The 22,878-nt window shown below is 42.7% G+C and overlaps 1 protein-coding gene across 3 annotated transcripts in view; it reads right to left on the reverse strand.

Annotated features, from left to right (window-relative positions):
• Positions 1-20,430, reverse strand: part of fgd (faciogenital dysplasia) — a 52,842-nt gene extending 32,412 nt beyond the window's left edge. For 2 of the 3 annotated variants that reach the window (XM_072366217.1, XM_072366215.1), the window contains exon 1: positions 20,115-20,429. In XM_072366217.1, coding sequence (XP_072222318.1) covers positions 20,115-20,136 — 22 coding nt within the window. In that variant the 5' untranslated portion in view covers positions 20,137-20,429. Of the gene's footprint in view, positions 1-20,114 lie in introns of all 3 variants that reach the window. The other variant, XM_072366216.1, reaches the window with a different exon arrangement.
• Positions 20,431-22,878: the final 2,448 nt, after the last annotated feature.

A 22,878-nucleotide genomic window follows, 5' to 3' on the forward strand; every position in this document is an offset into this window, starting at 1 on the left:
GTCTTGTACAAAGACAACACACATGCTTCAGTGGAGACAAGAGAGCACCTAACACTTTCCGACTGACTGCTCAGACCAAATGGAGAAGAAAAAAGATAGACACACAAATATGCACGCAAAGATGCACGGACACACACACACACACACACACGGTACAAAGTTAAAACTGGATGATCAATATCACCAAAATCCCACAGGAAGCGTGCTTTATTTAGAAGGCAGAAAGATGAGATTTTTGTTTAACAAACAAAAACTTAAGTCAGTGGCAGCAGAGACTCTGGTTCCGTTGTTATTTAAGCCTGTTATTATAATTATCAACACAAAATGCCATCACTAGCTCCAGGTGGAGGAAGAACCTTGGCGCCCTGGGTTCATTTCAAGAATGGAGCACACTAATCAGGCAGACTGTTGAACATGGTGTCCGTACAAGAGTGCATTTTCCTGTTTGTGTGCGTCTTGGTCAGTGCCACCACAAGTTCTCCATCATCTCTGACCAATATGAAGAACTTCCTTCCTCTTGAATTCAACCGAGGAATGGCGAGAAAACCACAAGCGTGACTTTGAGGAATTTCTGTCCACATAGGTGGACGAAATAAGGAGAGCGACCTCGCACAAGCTTCTTTCCATATAAGGGGAAAAGTTTCAAAGAATTGCACAGATCTAAAAACAGATCAAACAACAATGCTGACAAAGTGTATCAGATAACACCGCATCAGCTGTTTCATCCTCCGTGTATGAGCACGCTTTTTGAAAGTTGCAGTCAGCAGAAATGTTCCCACCAAATTGTCTAGTAAATGTTTGAAACGTTGACGAATAGAAAATGTCCGTTAGGCACATGGCCAATCGTTAGCTTGGATTAAATAAAGGCTCCAAGCAATGGCATTGCTGTTGTAAATAAAGCTTTTTTTAAAAAAAAAAAAAAAGAGAGACATAAACAAAAACAATTGAGTTTGCCACAAGTTCAAAACACGTCGTTTAAGCCCTTTACATGGATGTTTTACCACATAGCAGCCATGTGAGCTCCCAGATGGACATTACCCAGCAAACCCGAGCCCTTTTCACACAGACGTTGCAGCTCACCGGCACAAAAAGACGTCCTCTTTAAGCGGCTGCTGTTCTTCCTCAGCAATTCACACATATTAGAGAGCGGCAGATCAACTTGTGCTCATAAACAGCACGCCGGTGTTGCGGAATCAGCTGAGCGATGACTGTGTTGTTGGTAGGGGTGCAGTGTAATGCCGTAGTCACTATCAAACGTGGTCATTATTGTGATCTTTTCAAACTCAAAGACGTTTTTCCTCCGACTCAAACGGCAAATTAAAATGAGATTTCCTTACAGCTCCAACCCTTAACGCAGGCTTTGCAGCTCTTTCTGATGGCAGATATTGCTGTCAGTGTTGGTTCAGAACCTAAAGGATTGTTTGGATTTGATCTTTTCCTTTTGTGTTCCATTCAAAATGACAAAGATGAGTAACTGGAGGGTCTCTGAGATTTTCAACTTGAACTTATCAACATACCAAGACAAAAAAGGTTAAGAAACGTAAAGTTTCTAGGTGATTAACTTTCTTTCAACACCACAGAATTGCTTCTCTCATGAATTACAGACCCACCCCTGTATTAAATACTTGTGGACACTGTGGGCTACAGACATCCTTTCCTTTGGCTTCCTCTAAAAGTCAACCTGCCCAGACACAGGGAAATTGGTGCAATATGACTAACTACTTTTTCCACTGCCCAGGGGTTCTGGGACTTTGCCTTTCACACAGGGTTACTGTGTAGGTCTTGTTGGCCTTGAGTACGGGCGGTTTCTACAACATAAGCTTCACCATAAGTAACAGCTTATGGTGTTCCTGGCTCGTCTTAAAATCTCATGGTTACATGTTTGTGTTGAGTCTGTGTCAGAGAGAAGCTGATTCAGGTTTTATCCTGAAAAACAAACAAAAAAAAAAAAAAAAAAACGCTTGCACTGAACCTCCAGTAGGAGTTTCTTACTTTAAGAAACTGTAAAACAGGCATTTAAAATGTCATCATGTATTTGCTTGGCTTTTATTTTTTCTTTCTTCATTTCTTTGTCCATTCAAAAAGCTTGTGTGATATTAGCCACTTTAAGGACGGTAAAAATCAGGAGATCCACATACTCTGAGCTTACAAGCCCTTTAATTACACTTAAAATGAATCCATCTACTGCACGTGATTATGTTGATACTTTGCATAGAAATCCTGCCTCTGCACTAACGCCAGTCTAAGAGGATCATACCACTCCGAGCCAGAGAAGCTTGAGGTGATCCAGGCAATCTAAGCAGCTGTAACACACCAGTGTCTTCTTACAGCATACAGTATAGGAAATATATGCCAGATTCTGTGGGTGCTTGGCTCTCCATCCTCCCATTGATCTGGGTCAAAAGGTTGTTGATTAGGCCGAGTCTTGCAGTCTCTAGGCAATGCCATAATGTCTGCCACACATTCGGCTTCAGCTCGCACAGCTGCTGCCGGTCGTCATGGAAACACTCAGACTCCCCTCTCCTAAAGACGACTCCCTCGTCAGCTACATTATAGTGTGCCAAAAGAAACCAAAAGACACTGAACACAAACACTAACATATCGGCGGTAGATAACCAACAAAGCACACAAGTGGCTGCTATGCAGAGTCTTAAGCTTTAAATCATCTGTTACACTGCCTCGCAATGACACCATTGTGCTAGTTGTGCTCACCTCAGCCGCTGTGTTCGTGAGCCTGTCAACTGGAAGTTGTAAAATTGTCAGACAGAAAATAATCTGAGCGTTGCTTTACTAAAGAGACATCACAGGGGGAAGAGACTTTGGCACTGCTCACCGCTCCCAACATTACTCACCACATATAACCAGCTCAAGGAGCCAGAGGGCTCAGCTCTCACTCCTAATTATCTACTGCAGCAGGGATGAAAGAGAGAACCAAACAAACTAGAAGTAAAGCACACACACGGTGGCAGTCAAAAATGAAAAGAGAAACACTGCCGGGAATCCAAGAATCAAGACAGCAGAAAATTGCCCCAGATGTATGTTGTCAATAAAACATGCAGACGGACATGTATATTTTAAAGGGCAGCGAGAGTTAGCCCAAATTCTGCAGACAGCTGCAAGCCCACACACCCAAACATAGTCCAGACTGAGGTTTGGTCTGGAGGAAGATAGGTACAGTTTATAAAGCAGCAGCACCTGCCACATGCTGCCATCCTAAAGCTTAAATCCTTACAGAGTAAAAGTAGAGCTAATGTTTATGCAATACACAAGTGTGCACATGTTCATTTTCACAGATACATAACGGCATGAATTGTGAAATGAACAAGTTAACCAATGCAGGGAGACAGTGGAGTGGTATCAGTAACTTACCAGCAATACTCAGTTTGCCATTGACCTTCAAGGTTTGCTCAGTTTTTAGTCTCTATAAAAAATGTCGGTATGTCCAGTCACGTCCTGCTGCGCGACACAAATATGAACACAAAAAAAAGCAAAACTAGTCCAGCCTGAAGCCGCAAGGATGCTGTCTGAAAAGTCTGGATGTTTCAGTCGGAGGGGCACGGCTGGAGTCTGCTGCTACTACTCCAGTTCCCTCATCGACTCCGTCTAACCACCACGCTGCCTCTCTCTCTCCTCCTCTTTACTCCTCCCCTCACGGTCTACAAACACTGTCCCTGCCCTAAAAAAAAAAACCGAATGAGAGAGAGAGGGAGATGCGTTCCTCCTGTCCTACGCGCTACCCGTCCTGATCCCCACACTATTCAGAGCAGGGGACTAAACAATGCCTCCGCTGCCGCCGCTCTGAAAGGAGCCCAGGAGCAGTTCTCAGCCGGCGATAATGCCTCCCCAACTGTCACCATGGAAACTAATGAAGGCCCGGTCTGGCTGGGAGGAGGGAGGGGACAAAAATGGGTAGATGAAGAGGGAGGGGAGAGTTAAGTGAGAGGGAGAAGAGTGGAGGAGGGAAAGAGGAGAAGAAGTGGTTGAATGAACGATGGGGGAAGTGTGCGTAAGTACAAGTGGGTGTGACTGCACAGTTGTTGCCTGTGTGTGTGTGTGTGTGTGTGTGTGTGGGTGGGAGAGAGAGAGAGAGAGAGAGGATATGAGTGTGCTCAAGGAGGGAAGGTTTCTGATGAAATTCCTCTAGATTTTTTTGGAAACGTGGTGCCTGACACAAGTGGAGAAGTCCTCCGGAGACACAAAAATGATATAAAAACAGTTAACTGCTAGTTTTGTCCTGTCAATAATCCAAAAGCCAAAAGTATTTCATTTTCAATAACGTAAAAGACCGAAAAAAGACAAATACCCAGAATCAAGAAGTATTAACTTGGAACATTAGGCAATTGTCATGTTTAATGACTCATAGAAAATAAATTGAAAATTGTTGTTGCCTTTTGCTCTTGTCTTGTAGGTAATAAAGAAAAGCAGCACATCTCCAACCTCAGACCTCAGACAATCTCAAGTTTCTGAGTAAATGTCTGATCCTTTTAGCACTTGCTCTAAAAAAACATTTGTATCTCTGATGTGTACATAAACCATGTTGTATCTATTTGGAGGCTCCTTTGCCAGAAGTCTCCAGGGAGTACATCCGTATCCTTGTGTGACTTCCCCCCACAGACATGTGGATCACAAAAGCTGCCAGGATGACGCGGCCAAGCTGCTTCAACCCTCTTCATATGCACATATAATTACAACCACCCCCCTCCCCCCATATCTATCCGAGTTACCCCCCCCTTAATACTCAATAGCTGACATCGCCCTGAAAGACGGGGTGACATTGCCCGACACCGGCTCTGAACCCACAGACGAATGCCAGTGATAACCATGGAAACACGGCTGGAATATCCACAGCTCCAAAATGATAGCGGGGCTTTAAAGCAGGCTGTGAGGAGAAGAGCGGAAGAGATGGAAAACGCAAAGGGGGGATGGGGGTTTTATTTAAATAAAATTTTTTAAAAAACGCTGGGTATATAAAATCTGAGGGCAGTTCAGAGTGGCTGAGAGTGGGTAGAAATGGGCCCCGATTGATCCTCTTGTCTTGGTGACAATAACTACATCCTCTTGTGTAAACTCTTCACCTCCAGCAGCTTGTTCTCGGGCACCTCTTGCAGAACTGATTGAAATTCTTAACACAGTGAATTATGCATCGCACTGGATGGGTGGAACAGGTGCTGCTCTCCTCCGCAATAAAGCTTGCTGCTCCTCCCAGCAGACCTGGAATATTCTCACACGAGAGAGAAGCGAGATAGAGAATCAGCACTGCGGCCACCCTGGAGGGCAATCCAAAAAGAGGAAAATAAGAATAGAGCCTTGCCTTTGTGGGTTATCTAATGAGGCATACGGCCCATACCCCCTCTTTACACCAAAGAGAGGAATGTGAGCTATGGGTTAGGGTGGAATGTTGAACCTTTCGCCATCTTGCTACCTCTTTTTAGCTTCTGTAAAGCTCAATGCAGACTGTGGCTTTAAAAAGAGCAAATGAAAGGCTGATTTTCATTATATAGTGAAATATAGATGAACTCACTGACAGGAACTAGAGCGCAGAGGAGACACACTGCAAGCTGGCACAGCTCTTCCGTCCTTCTGTCACTCTTTCCTACTTTCAGTAATCACAACAACAATCTCTTTCCATCTGTCCCCAAAGAAGGAACGTTGCGTGTCTGTCGCACACAAAACCACAGGAGTATAGATGTTTGACATCAGGCTAAATCTTCCTCTCCCCACTGACCGATGTAGGGAGTCTGTTGCACATCTGCCGAATGGGATCACCACCGAAACATTTCCTCCCATCACTGAGATCTAACTCAATTTCACTGGTATGAGAAATATGACTTGTTTTTAAACTGAAAGTAGATGCGTTTCTAGACATTTCTCTATACTTTCCTCTCAGTCTATGGGCGATACTGTCCAGATATTTCATTATATGCTGCCACGGCTCTTCACTTGCCAAGACTACTATGGTCTAGAACACAGGACAATGCTATAAACAATAAGTAAAGCACAACATTGATGCTGTGTGAACACTTGCCAACATTGTGTCAATTTGTTTTCAAAGGGTTGCACGGAAGTTCAGCAGTCAAACAAGACACACATTGCACACATCTTTCCTCTAGTGCTGCACCGTTACAGACCCACTGAGGACTTAGCACAATTAGAGCATGGATAAACTAACAAAAAAAATGTTTTTTTTGGCCGATTCTATTGCACATTCGGTTTGGTTGCCTTGGCACGCTCCCTGCCAATGACAGCCGGAAAAATGACACCTGGCTGTTGTCATGGAAACAATTCAAATTCCACCGTATGCCGACTTGACTCCAGAACTTTTCCAAAAAACGTCCTCAAACAGACGGAAAATACATATAAATAAATCTCCCACAGACCCACTTACTATACAGACTGACAAAAGCTTAATCTAAGAAAATAGATAACTCTCATTCACAAATCTCTCCCAAGGTCCCGGAGTGCTGGGAAGATACAACAACCACGCAAACACTAGAAGAAGATGGAGGTGGAGGAAGGATGCAGCTTTAGTCTTCTGTTACTCACTCACTAAGCCTCCAGATCAGCTTTCACTGAGGGGAACTGCACTCACAAAGACTCAACTCAAGGATCAATTAGAGCCTCCAGAAACAAATTAGATCAGATTATAGTTTTGAATGAAGACGTGTGAGCTTATGTGCCAGAGTTATGTGTAAACCCGTGTTGTTCTGGTACAGAACATCTTTAATGGCCATTCCAAAAAATATCTACCCTCTTAAATATTAAGCCTAACAGCCACCGCAAACATTAAACTATAAGAAATCAAAGAGATGCTTTCAACTTCAATTAATTCTCTAACAAACACCATTCTTCATATCACCATTTTTCCCCATGGAATGTCTCTTAAGAAGAGGTCATTAATAATTCACCCAGAGGAAAATCTTTCGATTCATTATTAATATTTAAACTGATCTACTGGAGGAGAGAGGGTCCTTATATGAACTACAAAGAGTCTGGGGCTTTGGATAATCTGTGTTTCCCTGCTACCCCCCGGATAGGAAAGTCATGCAATAGAACTGTTAAAGCTGCACAGGCTGTTGGTGGTGAGATCTGAAAAATGTACGTCTATACTGATCTCATGCTGTGTGTGTGTGTGTGTGTGTGTGTCGGGGGGGTGCTTGGCCCAAGGGCAGTATTTCTGACAGCTCATCAATACATGCAAATGAAGCATTTCCATACAAAACTGAATATTTTTTGAGTTCATGAACAATCACCAACAGCAGCAAAAAAAACAAAAAAATTAAATAAAAAGGAGAACTGGATGATGAAGGGATGACGAAGAGAGAGGAAAGTACTGCATAACAACTCAACGGACTGAAAGGCAAAGCGTACAAAGGTCTTCAAATCCCTGTTGCGGTAGCTCTGTTGTAACCTTATCAAGAAGTTTCACAGTCAAAGATGCTGCTGTGTACCAGAACACTGTGAAAATCAGAAAATAGTGCTGTTGTAGAAAAACTACAGTGCTTCAGGCTGACGTGAAACAATCTGAAAGGGTGGTTTCAGCCATACACTGCACACAGAAACAGGAAGCAATCCAACTGAATCCATTTATGTTGACATTCAGTATCTGAACTCTTAATTAGATAAGATACAGAATTTTGCAATTGGTCTTTCTTTCTTATTTTTCTTCATGGTATACTGAGAAATTATAGACATTTGTCAATTACATATATCATATGATTATATCTATATATAATTGAATCTTTAACAGGAGGACAATGCAAATTAATTAGCAGAACTACATAAAGGCACGATCACGGTTACCACCATCCTTGATCTTGCTTGCTCGCCAATATTTTGACTCTTATCACCACTCATGATAGACTACAAATTACAGCAAATAATTACACTGCTGATGTGTTCCAGTTTAAAGCACAAAACTCTGTGGAAGCATTTTGTCTAATGATCTGCTTTCCCACACTCAAGATATATTAAAACAGTGGGGCACACTTTAGAATTAGGCAGCAGTCAGCATTTCCCTAATGATCTGCTCGAGCTCCTGAGCAGCTCATCTCACAAGATGACAGGAGACCAGGGACAGCAAAGTAATATTGGAAACAGCTGAAAATAAACACACAAGGCACGTTATTTGGATTTGATGTCTGTCTGGAGGTCAGATTATTGAATTTCTGCGTAAGCCTCTCAGAACAAAGCCAAATTACAAAGTCCTCACATTTCCAAACATTTCATTTAGATGGTTTTGGAAACTTTCTTTTTTTTTTCCTGACCCGCTTCACTGCTTGGTTGCGCTTGAACATCATCAAAGTACTGCATTCAGCCTGTGGGAGATCAATTCTTACACTGCTACGCTGTTTATTTCCACTGCGCTACACCACAGCGCTTTGTTCGGAATGAGCGTCTGTCCTTGAGTGAGGTCTTGAGAGGTGTGATGGACGTGAACGACCCCATGGTGGTTTGTTGCTATTAAAGGTGTGGCTGCGCATGTATGTGTGCGAGGGTGCACACAGACAAATGTGCATCCACCCACGGTGGGTTTGGTCATCTGATGAGCTGCGGGCTCATCTCTCCCTACAGCGCCCAGATGGCCTGTGATTATGTGCAGCTCAGTAGAGATTATTTTTGCAGCACAGAGAGAAAGAGAAACAGAGAGAGTGAAAACATGGCTCAAATTAGAATGAATTCGGCACAAAAAAAAAATTAAAGTGTATGAGACCAAAGAAGATGAGTAATGAAAGAGTGGGGCAAATAAGCAGAGAAACCTCCCAAAACCTCCTTTGTGCAAAAACAATCAGAAAACCTTTTTACCCTACATTTTACTTCCACTGTCCCGTTTCGTTTCCACCTTCACTGCAAAAAACACCTGCAGCCAGAATGATGAGCTCGGGTTTCATGTGTTCAGGGGTACGAGCTGATTTATGTGTGCACTATTGTCAGATGGGAATGTTTCTAGTAAGGAATACACACAGGGATATTTGTCACCGGCAGCAAGGTGACATGATGGATGACACACAGCCAAGGAAATCACACCCAAAAGAGCTGAGTGAAAAATGATCAACGCTCCACTGAACCAACAGCATTTAACCTCTCCATGTGTTTATTGTCACAGCTTCACCTGAGGAGAAATTCACAGAACGTGTTCAACAGTAAATGGCACATATCGAGTACCTTTATTTATTCCCCCAAAATAGAAGAAATGCATTTTCATTCCATGCATAAAACAACAAACCTTTACAGCAGCGTATTTCCCTACAGAGGAAACAGGATCCCCTCAGAGAGAATGCAAAACAGCCAGAGCATCTGTGAATGAGTCAACTCAGCGCTATCACAAAAACTGAAGCCGGTAGTAGCCCTCACATTTCTTCCACTGGACCAGATATAACAATGATGCAACTCTTCACTGAGAACCATTTAGACACTAAACCATTTAGAGCCCACACGCTACTTATGTAGTATGTGGGCTAGTTTTGAGAGCTTTCCCCTCAAGTGCGCTGTTAGCTCGCTGTCCAAGCTGCCGCACAGATCAGAGCAAAAGGATGCGTCCCTTCCTGTTTTTTTTTTTGTTTTTTTTTTCGTTTATTACTTGCTGAACGTGAGAAATCCAAAGTAAGAAGCTGCATATTAACAGATGACAGTTTAACAACTTAAAGTGCAAACCAGTCTTATTGCAAAGATGTTTTCAGAAAAAATGTAATTATGAGAATTTAGCTTCAGGCAAAGCTAAGGCAAACTTTTCAGGTAAGCTGCTGACGCCAAGCTTTTCAGGTAAGCAGCTGACACAAATACACGCACACACACACACACACACTGAAAACACAGATGTTAAGCTGCCCCGGGCAGTTTGTTGTTGCATTACATTTTGACCTTTCAGAAACTACGTAAATCTAATTAGGAGCTTGTTAGTGATTTAGGGCTTCAAACATTTTTTTTTCCTTAAATGCAGAGAAAAAAGACAGAACATCTGAGATATCTGTTAGAGGAAGATAATCCACAGTGGGTCACAGGAACAGGATCCATCTGTGTGGATGTAGCTCTCATCTCCTCATTAGACGCAGGGTGTTATGGCTGTCCTGTGATGAGAGCTGTGACATGTGTAACAGTAAAGTGGGCAAGTTCAAATCCAGAAACGGTGTCCTCACACAAAGTTAGGGCCTAGGTGGCCCATCTTAACGTCAGGGTGGGAAAATCCCCAAAGTGTTGAAAAGTCATTTCAAACAGCAGCCATTAAAGCAGCAAGTCACAGTGCAGGTATCCCTTTCATATAACACAGCTATCGTGTTTCACAAACTCATTAGAAAAGGAGAGCATGATAAATGGCTGAGGGGCAGCGCAGACTATAATAGGAAGCGGGAGAGGAGACGATGGAGAGTCGGTCTGCTGTTACCAGGGTGACCTTCAGTGCGAGGTACGTGGATGTCACCCTGAAAGACAGCAGGTCAGCCACTGGGGGCTTCGTAAGCGTCCGGAACGCCGGGAACATTGTGCCAGCAGGGATTGATGCCATTGCCTCAAAGATGATGACCTGAATTTGCAAATATCACCGATTCATTACAATTAAGAACTTTTAAAAAAAAGAATTTTCGTGGACTTAGATTTACTTATCGTTTAACTGCATACAGGATGTTGAGATCAGTGCTCCATCATGTCAAGTAACATTTTACTGAAGCGAGCTCTTCATGTCACTGGATGCATATTTAGGTTTGTTGAGGTGCAGGAGAAAGAATTCATCTGTGAGCAATCAGATGTCTCTATGACATTAACTTTAGCACAGAGCTGAATGTCTTCTGGCAATTTGTTTTTAATCCATAGAGGAATTTGTTTTCCTGTTTTCAAGATGTCTTTTGTAGGCCTTAACTATATATTTAACCAGCATATCTCTGTATGCAACTTTGTTGCAGATGATTATCATTGAAGCTCCTTTTGGGATCTCAAACACTGAGTCCAAACATTTAAACAATAAAGAATCAGGTCAGTCTCCTGTCTCCTCTTCAGGTGATGAATGCACCGCAAATAATATTACACCGCCATCTAGTGGTGCAATAACAACTGTACATCCAGAATGTATGTAGACATGTTTTTTTTGGGGTGATGCTATAAGTTAGTGACCTTTTTAAATCCTATGTGTAAATAATGAATAAAAATAAATGAAAAAAAGAAGAAGAAAAAAGTAAAATACTGAAATTTATGTAAGTTATGGTATCTGGCTTCATCTACTTCAAGCATTCAAGCAACAATAAAAAGTCTCGAAGCAACCCAGTTTAGCTGCGATAGACACATCTGCCATCAAAATAACATTTTTTGCAAAGTTTTGAAAGTGAAAGCAAAGTTTCTCCTCCTTAAGTACTCAGCAGTTAGTTTTGTGACCATGAAATGCATGAATCCAACACAGAAAAAGCTGCAAACACGACTACAGTTTATCACACTGGCTGGGCTTTTTACAGCACTAAATGAGAGCCCTGTTGAAACAGCCGTGCCATTTGAAAAGGAGCGACTCAGTGACAGGCTAAGGCTGGTGGTGGGGAGGAGAGACAGAAAGAACAGAGCGAGGAAAAGTTTAGAGTTTCCTGCTGACTGACAAGCCCCAAGGCCGTGTGTGTGTGTGTGTGTGTGTGAAGTCCACTGGCATAAATTATTCATTCAAAACAGTGTGTAAAACATTAGGCAACTCACACAAGCGTTGACTTTTAGTATGTAGCAGAGTCTTAAGCTAGATCTGATTTCTTCATTAATCAAGATATACAGAGTTAAGGGAAGGAAGAGGACAGAGAGGGACAAGGGTTAATCACACCAGACAAGTAGAGCAGAGGGGGGAGGGGGGCACCCAGGGGAGAGAGCATGGGGAATTGAACACAGGCTGCCTTTGTTGGCTGCAATCAGCCAGACTATTAGGACATTTACAACACAGTTTATGGTGGCATCAGGTGAGTGAGTGTGAATGGAGGAGTGTGTGGTGATTAGGAGGAGGGTCAAGTTAACAATCATTACAACAGTAAATATTACTGCTGACCGTTCTCTAAAGCACTAAATGGTTTCTAAACTTTCAAACAATCACTGTGGTCATCCCACTAAACTTTTCCTCCGCTCGTACTATCCTGTGGTATTATGATAAAAAAAAAAATTCAGTTTTTGGAGATTTCAGATGGTTAATCAATAGAATTGTCGATTTGTATGTGGAAATTATGCTGGCGGTCAATGGTTGGTAGGTGAAGACAAGCAGCCACAATGAAATCCATGAAATACCTAAACTCAGATGTCCATGTTTGGTTACTGACTGGTTTGATAAAGCAGCACTGCTGCTAAATGCATGTCCTTGAAGTTTCTGGTTGCTTTTCATAAACGGAATAACAAACAGGAAATATTATTGAACTGAAAGATTGCGAATAATACACACTACAGTCTGACCAGTGCTGGATAATCACAGGTTATATATTGTTGTTTGACCATCTAAAACAAAACTAGATGTAGACCATATGCATTTCATGTTCACTTTATTAAATGTGGAGAATTTATTATCGGGACGATCAGTGTGAAATGGGTAATGTAAAAATTCTAGAAATGTATGGAAATATGGCTGGAGATACCGTAATGTCGACTGGTTGGTGTTCCATTGTTTTGAAGCCTCAAGTTCAGCATTTAGTCATCACTACCTCTGTGTTTTTTTGAGCCGGAGGCGATGTGCACGATACATATCTGATTGGGAATCAAAGGATATCATTCATGTCCTTTCATCGGTCCTAAAGCACCCCCGCTGATCCACAGGTCAACTCATCATTCACGTGTCAGCCAAGCCTGAGGTAGAAAGTGAGGAAGCCGCATTTCACCGTACTCAGGATTAAGGCTATTTACTGGTTTCATCTGACCCTTGTTCTGTCACTCTGTCTCTCAACCTTGCACACATACATCTGCAGGTCTGCTGGAATTTGAAGTCCTGGCTGCTAGAAAAAAAAAAAATCAGTGGATTAACCACGGTCTGAAGGAACATTTTAGCTGCCTGAAAGTAGTACCCACGACAGAAATCATGGGGCGGAAATGTCACAGCAAGACATTTTAGGGACCAACTACCAAAAGGAATTCTCCAACACTGCTGGCAGACCAATCTTGTTGTGTTTGAATACAGTGGACCCTTAGTCCAGCCATAAAGCAAAAAATAAATAAATCAGCATTTTAAAACTTGATATGAATCCTTGGGTATGACATCCATTTTGATGTATGTCGGTTGTTCAAAGTTAAAACCCCTAAAGGCTACAATAAGGCACATTATGTCCTCCTTGAAGTGGTAATGAAAAAAAAGCACAAGACACAAAACTTAACTACTCTTTGTTTGTCTATGAAATCCTTACTGTTATCTGTTGCAGGTTTTTTTTTAAACTTAATTTATTCCCTTTGCTCTGTTTTCTTCACAATATTGTTGTGTTGATGAATTTGTTGCACGTTCAGAATTTCATCCAAAGCTTCATTCGATTGCTGACAGTCTGAAAATCCAACTTTTTGATACAAGACCACACTTTCAGAGCCGTTAAAACCTCAGTTGGACAGTCTAGGACATTCAGAATGACCATTTTTGCAAAAAAAAAAACTATACTACAACCAATGGCGAAGTAACACGAAATGATCAATGTGACATGGCTGTCATTTTGAAATTAGATTAGATGGATTACATGGAGGTGAAACATACAGATCCATTTGTGGGGGATGGTGTGTGAGAAGAAGCCCTGTTTTGTGCGACGTGTCCTCCAGCTGTTATCATGACCTCGCCAAAGAGCTTATGACATGGAAAAAAAGTGGAAGAAATACAACTGGACTGTAGCTTTCAATTCAAGTTTTATAATCAACATGTCAAGCTCAAATGTATTAGATTCACATCACACAGAGCAGCTGAAGCCTCACAGTCTGCACGCTGCTGAAAGGATAAGCCAATACTGAGGATGTAAATCTAAATAAAACATAAAGATCATGAATTTTTAAATCAAAGTGAGAGCTGTCTATTTTTCTGAACATTGTCAGGACAGGAAACTGATAACAGATGTAAGCTACATGAAAGTAATTACAGCAGACCAGTGTAACATGCGATGCACTACAATGGTGTGGCTTGTGGTTTTTGGACAATGATGGACGTCTATGGCAGACAGGAAAGAGCCATACCACTCTTTGTATGTACAGACAATAGGTCAATTCTTTGTTGTCTTCATTTTTGCACAAGGTTTGTTGGTAGTTTGTGGGGAAAAAAAATGAAAGTACCAAGTACCAAGCTTCTAAGTATATAAACGTTAAGCGATAAGTGAATAATATCAAGCATGGTGGCCATCTAACCTAAAGGTGACCTCCACCTGGTTCTGTCTTCTTCCATCCTCCTCTTCCTCCCCACTTCCCTCCTCTCTTTATCCCCCTGCCTCACCCCAGTGTGTACAGGAAGCTGTGATTCCAGAGAGCCCTCTCCTCTGATGATCAGAAAGGAAAAACACAATGCCTTCAGTGTGCTAGAAAAGAGCTCAACTCATAAAATGCACACACATACACACACACACACACACACACAGAGGGAGAGAAATAGAATGGAACATGCTTTTACTATTAAGGCCCTGTTTTTTTTTTTTTCTTTCCATATGACTTTCCCAGGAAAATCCCCCTCGCCGGGGAAGGTCCAACCAGACAGACAGCAGACTAAAGAAGAGAGACAGAGATACAGCCCGACACAAAAGGCTGTGGTGAAATTCTAACCCCATAACTGAGACACAGATTTTCAGGGTGTGTGAACTTGGATCAGATCTCAGTGTGAAACTGCTTATTTAAGACTTTTTTCCTGTAGTTTTACAATATCTGTAGTCAGTCAATTGTCCTAAAAAAGGCACTCCCACTCTCAGAAGCTTAAAAGTTTTCTAGAGAAGCATCTGGCTTGCATACATTTAGCACATTTACATAGATTACCAGCAGGAGATTAATATAGACTGCTGGTTGGTGCTCAACATCTGACATTTGAGTCCTTTATTGGGCGACACCGAGTAATTCTTTTCATTTCTAGAAGACCTCAACAGTTGGTACCATTTAGGAAAACTAGGTCACTTCCGCCTTCTATGTGCGCGTGTGGGTGTGTGTGTGTGTGTGTGTGTGTGTTAGCCAGACCCTAAGCCAAGAGACCTCCAGTATAAACATATTGTGCAGGAAGAGCTGCTTCTCTGAACAGAAACATCCTAATACCAAACTGCATTTGACTCATCACTTCTGTTATCCTCGCTGTCAAACTCTAGCAGACTTCTATTAATGTGCAAAAACACTCAAGCAGCACGAGTTTCAGACACGACATCTGTTATTTAAAGCCCCTGCTTATAAACGGGGTGGACGAAATGACGGAAACGTTGGGACACTGCCTCCAAAACGATCCTAAAGTTGGATTAACACATCACAAAAACACGTTACGGTGTCATTTCATCAGTTTTTTTTACTTGCTGGCAGCGTTTTTAGTCACTAAACTATAAATATTATAACTCTACAATGCTGGCCAGAGCCTGATCAATATATTGCTTGGATGAAATGATCTGACAATACTTGCCCATCTCAGGTATATATTGCATCATTGTATAGGTTTACTGAAATTAAATTTTATAAAATAAAATAATTTTTTTTTTTTCAGAATATAAAGCAGAAATTCATTAATTGAATAATGTAATTTAGAAATGGTTTTTATCACATCATACTTTCATCATACTCTCAGCAGTGTATATGGGTGCAGTTACAAGAACAAAATCAAGGCTACTCAAAAGCCTTGCCAAAGTTAGCGACTGATCTGGCACAAACTGGTGCTGGTAACCATTAGGCCGGCAGTGTGAAATGAGAAGGTGACAACTCATTGGACCAACCCAGCAACCACACGCACGCTGGCAAACCCATTGGATGTGACTAACAAGTCAGCCAATGTGCTGCATCTCTGCAGCCAAACCAGCTCACCTTTGGCTGGTCTGAGACTCCAGTATTCAGAACTTTATAATAAATCCACTGGGAAAACAAACAACAAAAAGTTCACCTAAAGTTGCAATGTGTAGCATTTTTGGGGAAACTGTTTGGATAAATGCAACATTCACAATAACGTCTTCCTTTGTTTAGAAGATTATGAAATCAGATCGTCTTTATGACTTCGATCGAGCAATGAATCTCTACAGAATGCAGTGTAACATGCTGGTGTAGCGACGTGACCAGTGACATCACAGTGACATCACAGTGACATCACAGTGACATACACACACTCACACACACACACATACATTTCTGTTAGTTGAAATATTAGAGTTATAATTTTGTAAGAAGACAGAACAATATATTAAGCAACAGGCAATTTAGAGGCATTTAATAAGTAAATATATGGACACATTATGGTTATATAACGTTTGCCACTTTCCACTACAGGATACGGTTCGACTTGACTCTTCTCTGCTTTGTTTTCCACTTCAGACAACACCGCCTTAAACTGGGCAGACAATGGGCAATGTGCCGTTAAGCTACAGTGACAAAGAGACAGGGCGCACAACCTGTGTGAGCTCAGTGGTTAATGAGGTAGTACTGAAAATGATATCAGCTATATGGGACTAGCTATGAGCTTTACTAAAGCGTGCAACGGAAAAGCCCCAGCGATGACCGCGACGGGCTCGGATGTGACGGTAAACTTTTTACTCACATACAGATAAAACTGATGAATCATGTCTACAATACATTTCAAAGCGCACCTGTCAAACCGACTTGTCTGTAAATGACGCAATAACCTGTTAAACGGGAGTGTAAATGATCTGTTCAGTGTTGTTATAGCAGGCGGTAGCAATATCAAAACCAACCTGTTTCTAATCCGACCAAATGCAATTTATTTGTCAAGTGGAATTCCTTGTTCAAGCATGTATGCGAATAGACGCAGACTTATGTCACACGCCGCATCAAACCCAAAAAGCACTCGTATGAAGTGCAAGGGAAGACCTGAAATGATTCCACAAACTGACAAGGCAACAGTCTACTAAAGCTCAGACAATTGTGTTTACATGTGTGAAGATTGAGTACACAACAAGTCGTAACATGACTTGGACAGACATCTGGAATGGAAGCGTTTATGCTCCGTACAGCACGCTTGAGCTCAGCAACTGAAAACCGCCCCCTGTGCACACCCCTTACTATAGATGGAGAACTCTTTTTGCAGTGCAGAAAAGAAACACCCATCAGAAAAATGGGCCATCCCTTCGCCAGCCTCTTTTCCACTTGCTAAAACAAACTCCACATATCGGGTTTGAGGAACTCTTTGCAACAGCAGGACACACACATGACCACCATTAGGAAAATCAATGTGACACTCAGGACGGCGAAGAAAGAGCCTGGAGCTTCCCAATGGCCCTGAAACAGAGTCATGCTATCTTACGCAGACATAACTAGATAAGACATGAGATGCTGGAGCAGTAGAAAGATGTAGGGGATTTGTTAGTAGCTACAGGACTGGCATTATTGAAAGTAGTCTCAGATATTTCACTGATAAAGGCCCTAACAAATAAATTAGGTACCAATATTATCTGTTGCTTTAAGCCCTTCACATACATGAATATAAGCCTTTGTAGACAGTAAGAAATGTCAGACGTATTAGCTGTTATATAATCTGCACATAAGAGCATAAGAGGCTGCGAAGGCCGGTGTCAGCTGCTGGCAGGTGGAGAGGAGTGTGCTGCCAGATAAGCAAATTCACACATCCCTGTTCACTGGATGAAGAAGAAATAGTGATATTCTGAGCAATTTGAAAAGGCGAAAAACTTCAAAATGTTCAATTTGGGTGCACACGGATTAGATCTTAGAAGATTTATAACTGCTGGAGCTGGACTTCTACAGCTAATGTTAGTAGCTAACTATCGAGCTAGTTTAATACCCTGCTCATTACTTTCTGAATTAATTACACCTGCTCAACCACAACATTGAGCGTGTGCGTTTACTTGGTTCTGGCATCGCGTTTTGTGGTTTTACGTAAAAAAAAACGTACTCTGCTGCTGACCCCTGACCACAAAACTTTTCATTGGTCACGTGTTCTATGAGCTGTCGCAGCGGGACCAGTTCTTCATCATCTACAGACTGCAGCCATTAGGATAAACAAGACAGTCAGGGTTGTATGGCCCTCGTTGACTGCACCACTCCTTCCTAAACACTCAGGAGAAAAAGTTGATCCCTCGAACTGTCACCGTATAATTCCCACTGGGACAATACATTATATTGCATGGATCATTTTGAGGTCTACATCATCGCAAAACTAAACAATGGTCCTGCCGTGCAAACTGTTGTGGCCCCCTTTTTCAGCTTGGCAGATAATATTCTCACCATCCTGTTCTCAAACAGGATCCTGTGCTCTGTGTTTATCTAATGCAAAAGGGAGAAACGTTTACATTGGCTCCATTAAACAGAGAAAGGCCCCAATAGTTTTTGTTCATGATAAATAACTAAAGGATGTCCATTCATGCATGTCGCTGCCACGCATGCACCGCCACTGTCCTGCATTTGTGGTGGGGACATCCACCCACTGCTTAGCGAGACGTACAGTAATGAGTAAAGTTAGTCGGAAAGGTTTAGAAAAACAAGTCCGAGGATTGTGGTGGACCTCAAACTGGGAGGCACGCTATCTAGCCCACTGCAGTTTATTTGTGATGTGGTTTATTATAATAGATTCTCCAATGATTCGATACTAGCAGCCTGTAACCTCTGTGACCCTCCCATCGTAAATACAAAAATAAGCAGCAGAGAGTGCGCTGGCTGGTTAGGGTTCCCATGTGGAAGTACAGTGGGTGGGTGGGGGGGGGGGGGGGGCATCAGAAAGGGAAAAGAAGAAATATTTCATATGATCACAACAACAACTATAGCTGTGTGTGTGTGCGCCTGCTGGAGAGATAGGAGGGCTAGAGGCAGGCGGAGAGATGAGGAGGCAGACATTGATCTGGGACAGTGTGGGAGAGAAAGAGGGACCAGCACAAAAAAAAGAGCAAGGCCTTGGGAATGAATGTGTGTGTGTGTGTGTGGCGGAGAGAAACGATACACTGCTGAACTGCAGGGAAAAGAAAGTCAGCCAGGAGGACGGCAGATCGATTCCTCCCCTGAGTCTCACAACAAACACAGTCTCTTTCTCTCTCTGCATAGCTCCCTTCTGCTCCAGCCTGATATCGTCCCATCAGCACTTCATCTCTCTCACTCTCTCCCTGTTAATACCCTCCCCCTTATTTGTCTACAAGCTGGTTCCAATTCATGGTTTCGGAGTCCAGCGTGAAAGAAATTGAGATGCAGCTTAATTTTCCATTGAGTTTCATTCAGACGGTTGGCTGACAGGACTATTGAGCCCGATCTGTCTTCTGAGGACCATGTGAAATAGTGGAGATAACAAGCGATAACATCCACAAACTGGCAAATAAATAACACCTCTCGACAAAAGAAAGACAGAAAGATGGAGGGGAGGGGAGGGACAGCAGTGCATGTTAGGTTCTCATGAATTTCTCACACCATTAAAAATACATCTGCACCACAATGCTGAGAGGAAAACCACACAAAAGACCGATGGGCAGACTTTAAGACACTTTTAACAGACCTCCAATGCAATGTGCTCTGCCTCACACACACTCCTACACTCAAATCACATTCCTCACAGGGACACTGAAGAAGTGCACGAGTCCTTTACTTATCATCACTGTCAAAAACTGTGGTCACTGTTTGATTTCCCGCTTACTTACTGCAGAGATAAAGTGTGTCTTTATATACATTTCTCAGAAGGGGGGGGGGGGGGGGGGTGCGCTGTATCAGACTGAGGTCAAGGCCTTTTCTGTCAGGGTTTGGCACGGCTTTGCTCCTATTCTTGCCCTTTCAGCTCAAGCTTCCAAGTCGCCACAGCATTAATGCTCCTTTTTGTTGTGTTTTAGAAGCCGCCTAACGAGCAAAGCAACTCTTTGAGCCGAGTTGGTGCCAAATAGATGCGGGCCTGCAGCTGTCCTGTTGACAGCTGGCAAAAGCATTTTGGAATCCAAGTCCTGTGCGCAAAACTACTGGTAGCCATTTGGAAACTTAAGAAAACCTCAGAGTTATTTTTTTTTTTAATAAAGACAGACAGGAAGAGCCGCGGGCAATTCACTTACCCGTCGCTGAAACCCCCTGCATTTTTGCACAGAGTTGCTCTCAGATCCTTCTCTGCTGAACCCGTCCTTTCCTCGGAGGAGCCGACAACAGCGGCGGCTCCAGCGTACCGTGGACTAAAGTCGACTCAGAGGAGCGCTTTGCACTTCAGAGCTCCTCTTTTTTCGTTCGCCAACAAAAACACACGGAGCGACTAAGGACACTTCATTGTGTTCTACAGGGCATGAGAGATGGTATCCGGTTCGGTTTTTGTGCAGAAGAAGAGCAGCATAGTCCTCTATGTAGCCCTTTCTTCTCCCTCTCCAGGAGCAGAACTCTCTCCTCTCTGTGCCGCTGGAAAAAAAAAAAAAAAAGAAGAAGAGAAATGCGCGGTCCCGCGCTGCTGGCGTGAGCGCGACACCCCCCAGCCCCCTATCCATTGAGCGCTAGAATAAATACTTAGAAAACGAATGGGTAAAAAAAACCCAGCTAAAAATGATCCTAAAAACAACTTAACTTGAAGCAGATAACACAACCCGGGCCGCTCATTCTATTTACTTGAACTTCTAATTTAATTCATCATGTTTTCTATTTTTGTACACTGCTGCTTTTTCAGCCATGACATGCCCATCGGCACAGAGGCATGACATGGGCTGTCACGTGAAGTCATGAAAAGGATGAAGAGGCCTGTTTCAATAGATGGCTCAGCTCAGAAAACTCCACATCTGCCCATTAGTGTGGAAAAAGATCCTGGAACAAAAACTGGCACTGGGTTTCCATGTCACTGCTCAGGCTTTCCCCTGATCTTTTAACTCATTATCTTGAGTTCCTGGCCTGTTCAGCGAATGCTGTCTCGGTGGATCACTCTAGAAAATAATTTTTAACTGAGAGAGGGAGAAAACAACGCTTGAATTTGTGGATTTGCCATAGTCATACACCATCATTTTCTGTTGTCTCTGACCATGTTTATCCAAGTGTTCAAGATTAACGCAGCTGTTTCCAAAGGTATTTGGCCTTAATAGAACCTCAACTTAAACCTTTTGTACTTTTAAGCACATTTACTGTTAAGTTTGCTTTACTGTATACCAGCAATGTTTTTAATTAAACATTTCAGCTAATCTTCTGGAGCATGTGGCTGCCAACCCTCCATACCCCTCTGTGTCTGCTTACACACACCCCTCCTCCCCATCTATTTGAAACTTGTGTCTATTCAGCTATGCACCATTAACCCCTTTGTAGCTGCCGCTGTTGCTGCACACTTCTGATCGGGCTCTGATTAACACAGACACGTGGGGTCTTTAAAGTTGATGTCTGCCTGTATGGCTGCTTGCCAGGCAGAGGGCCACTTCCCTGACCTCTGCTCCCTTCTAATAAGCTGTTCCATTTGCCTCACCACATTTTATTGTTTAGCCAACTTGCACATTGCAGACAAGCAAACAGAAATTAAAAACAGATTCTTCTTTTGATGTAAACTTCTACCACTTTAAATTTTTCACTTTAGAGATGAATTGTGATTGCATCAGTGCAGATTATGAAAGGCAAAGTGTTTTGCGAGTGATTGAACTTGTGTTTAAAATAGACTTGGGGGCCCAGAGCCTGTCAGTCTGACTGGTGCATGCTGGTCCACAGAAAGCAGAGCACCAAACAGCTCTATGGGATACATCCTCTGCTCCGCTCTCCTGGGGCTGGTCCACTCACAACAACAGAGCAGAGAGAAACAACAGCATTCAGAAAGAGGGAGGAAGGAGGCGGAGAAAAGGGAACACGATTAACAGAAGGGAAAAGGTGAGAGACTACCGGAGATACAAGACAATTAAGACTGTTCTAACTGGAGTGGAAGATGAGCATCCAAGCAGAACGATGGGTGTGAAAGTCAACGCATATGTGTAAGATGAACTACCTTGAGCTTTTTACACTTATCTGAAGGTAACACCGTGTAAATTCACCAATAATATGACTGATCACACTCTGGAATGGGGTGTCAGTCTTTTTTTGTTCACCCCGTTTCAGGTGCAAATTAAAGCTTCACACTGCTTGAATCAACACTCCATCTGTTAGTTGAAACAGGCAAAGCTGCCATTTTGAGACCAACAGCTGTGTGGAGATAAGACACGCAGATCCATGTGCATCAGTGGGGAGGACACTCACACTCTGTGTCCACTGTCAGGAGTAAGGAATGAGGCTGAGCTCACTCTCCACAGGTCATAAATTTAACATATTCAATTCCATTATTCTTGCTCTTCAGAAATATGTGTATCTGTGTGAATTTGAAACCGGTCCATGTGAGGCATGTGTGCTGTTGGTGATAGATGCTGCTCATTCAGACCAGCTGATCCCTGCTGTCTACTGCTTCAGGCTCCACATGGATTTATCACATGACGGCACTGGCGAATACACATAAAGACGACTCTTTGTGAGCACAAACAAACACTGGGCCTCTCTTTTAAGGCAAATAATAGCCTTTTAAGTTACTTATCAGAGCTCATGCTGGTCATAAGGATGTCAACAGTTGTAGTATAGGGACCCCAAGTGGTGTAGTTTAGAAGTGCATTAGCTGAGATATGGAACATCTGCTCTGTAGCACGAACCCCCCTCTGTCCCGAGTGATTTTGCAGCACCTGCAGATTAACGGAGCAGGACTTGTGCCATGGAATGAAGGCTGTGACCCACATTTCTTTCGTCAGTTGAAGATGGATGTAAGAGAAGACTGGCACCAACAAAAGCTCCATTACAGTTGCTACGGTGATGTCAGTGAATTGACCTCTCTTCCCCGGCTCACATTATTCC

This window comes from Leuresthes tenuis, unplaced genomic scaffold, assembly GCF_036924035.1.
Source record: "Leuresthes tenuis unplaced genomic scaffold, fLeuTen1.0.hap1 SCAF_16, whole genome shotgun sequence".
In the NCBI taxonomy this organism is placed as follows: domain Eukaryota; kingdom Metazoa; phylum Chordata; class Actinopteri; order Atheriniformes; family Atherinopsidae; genus Leuresthes; species Leuresthes tenuis.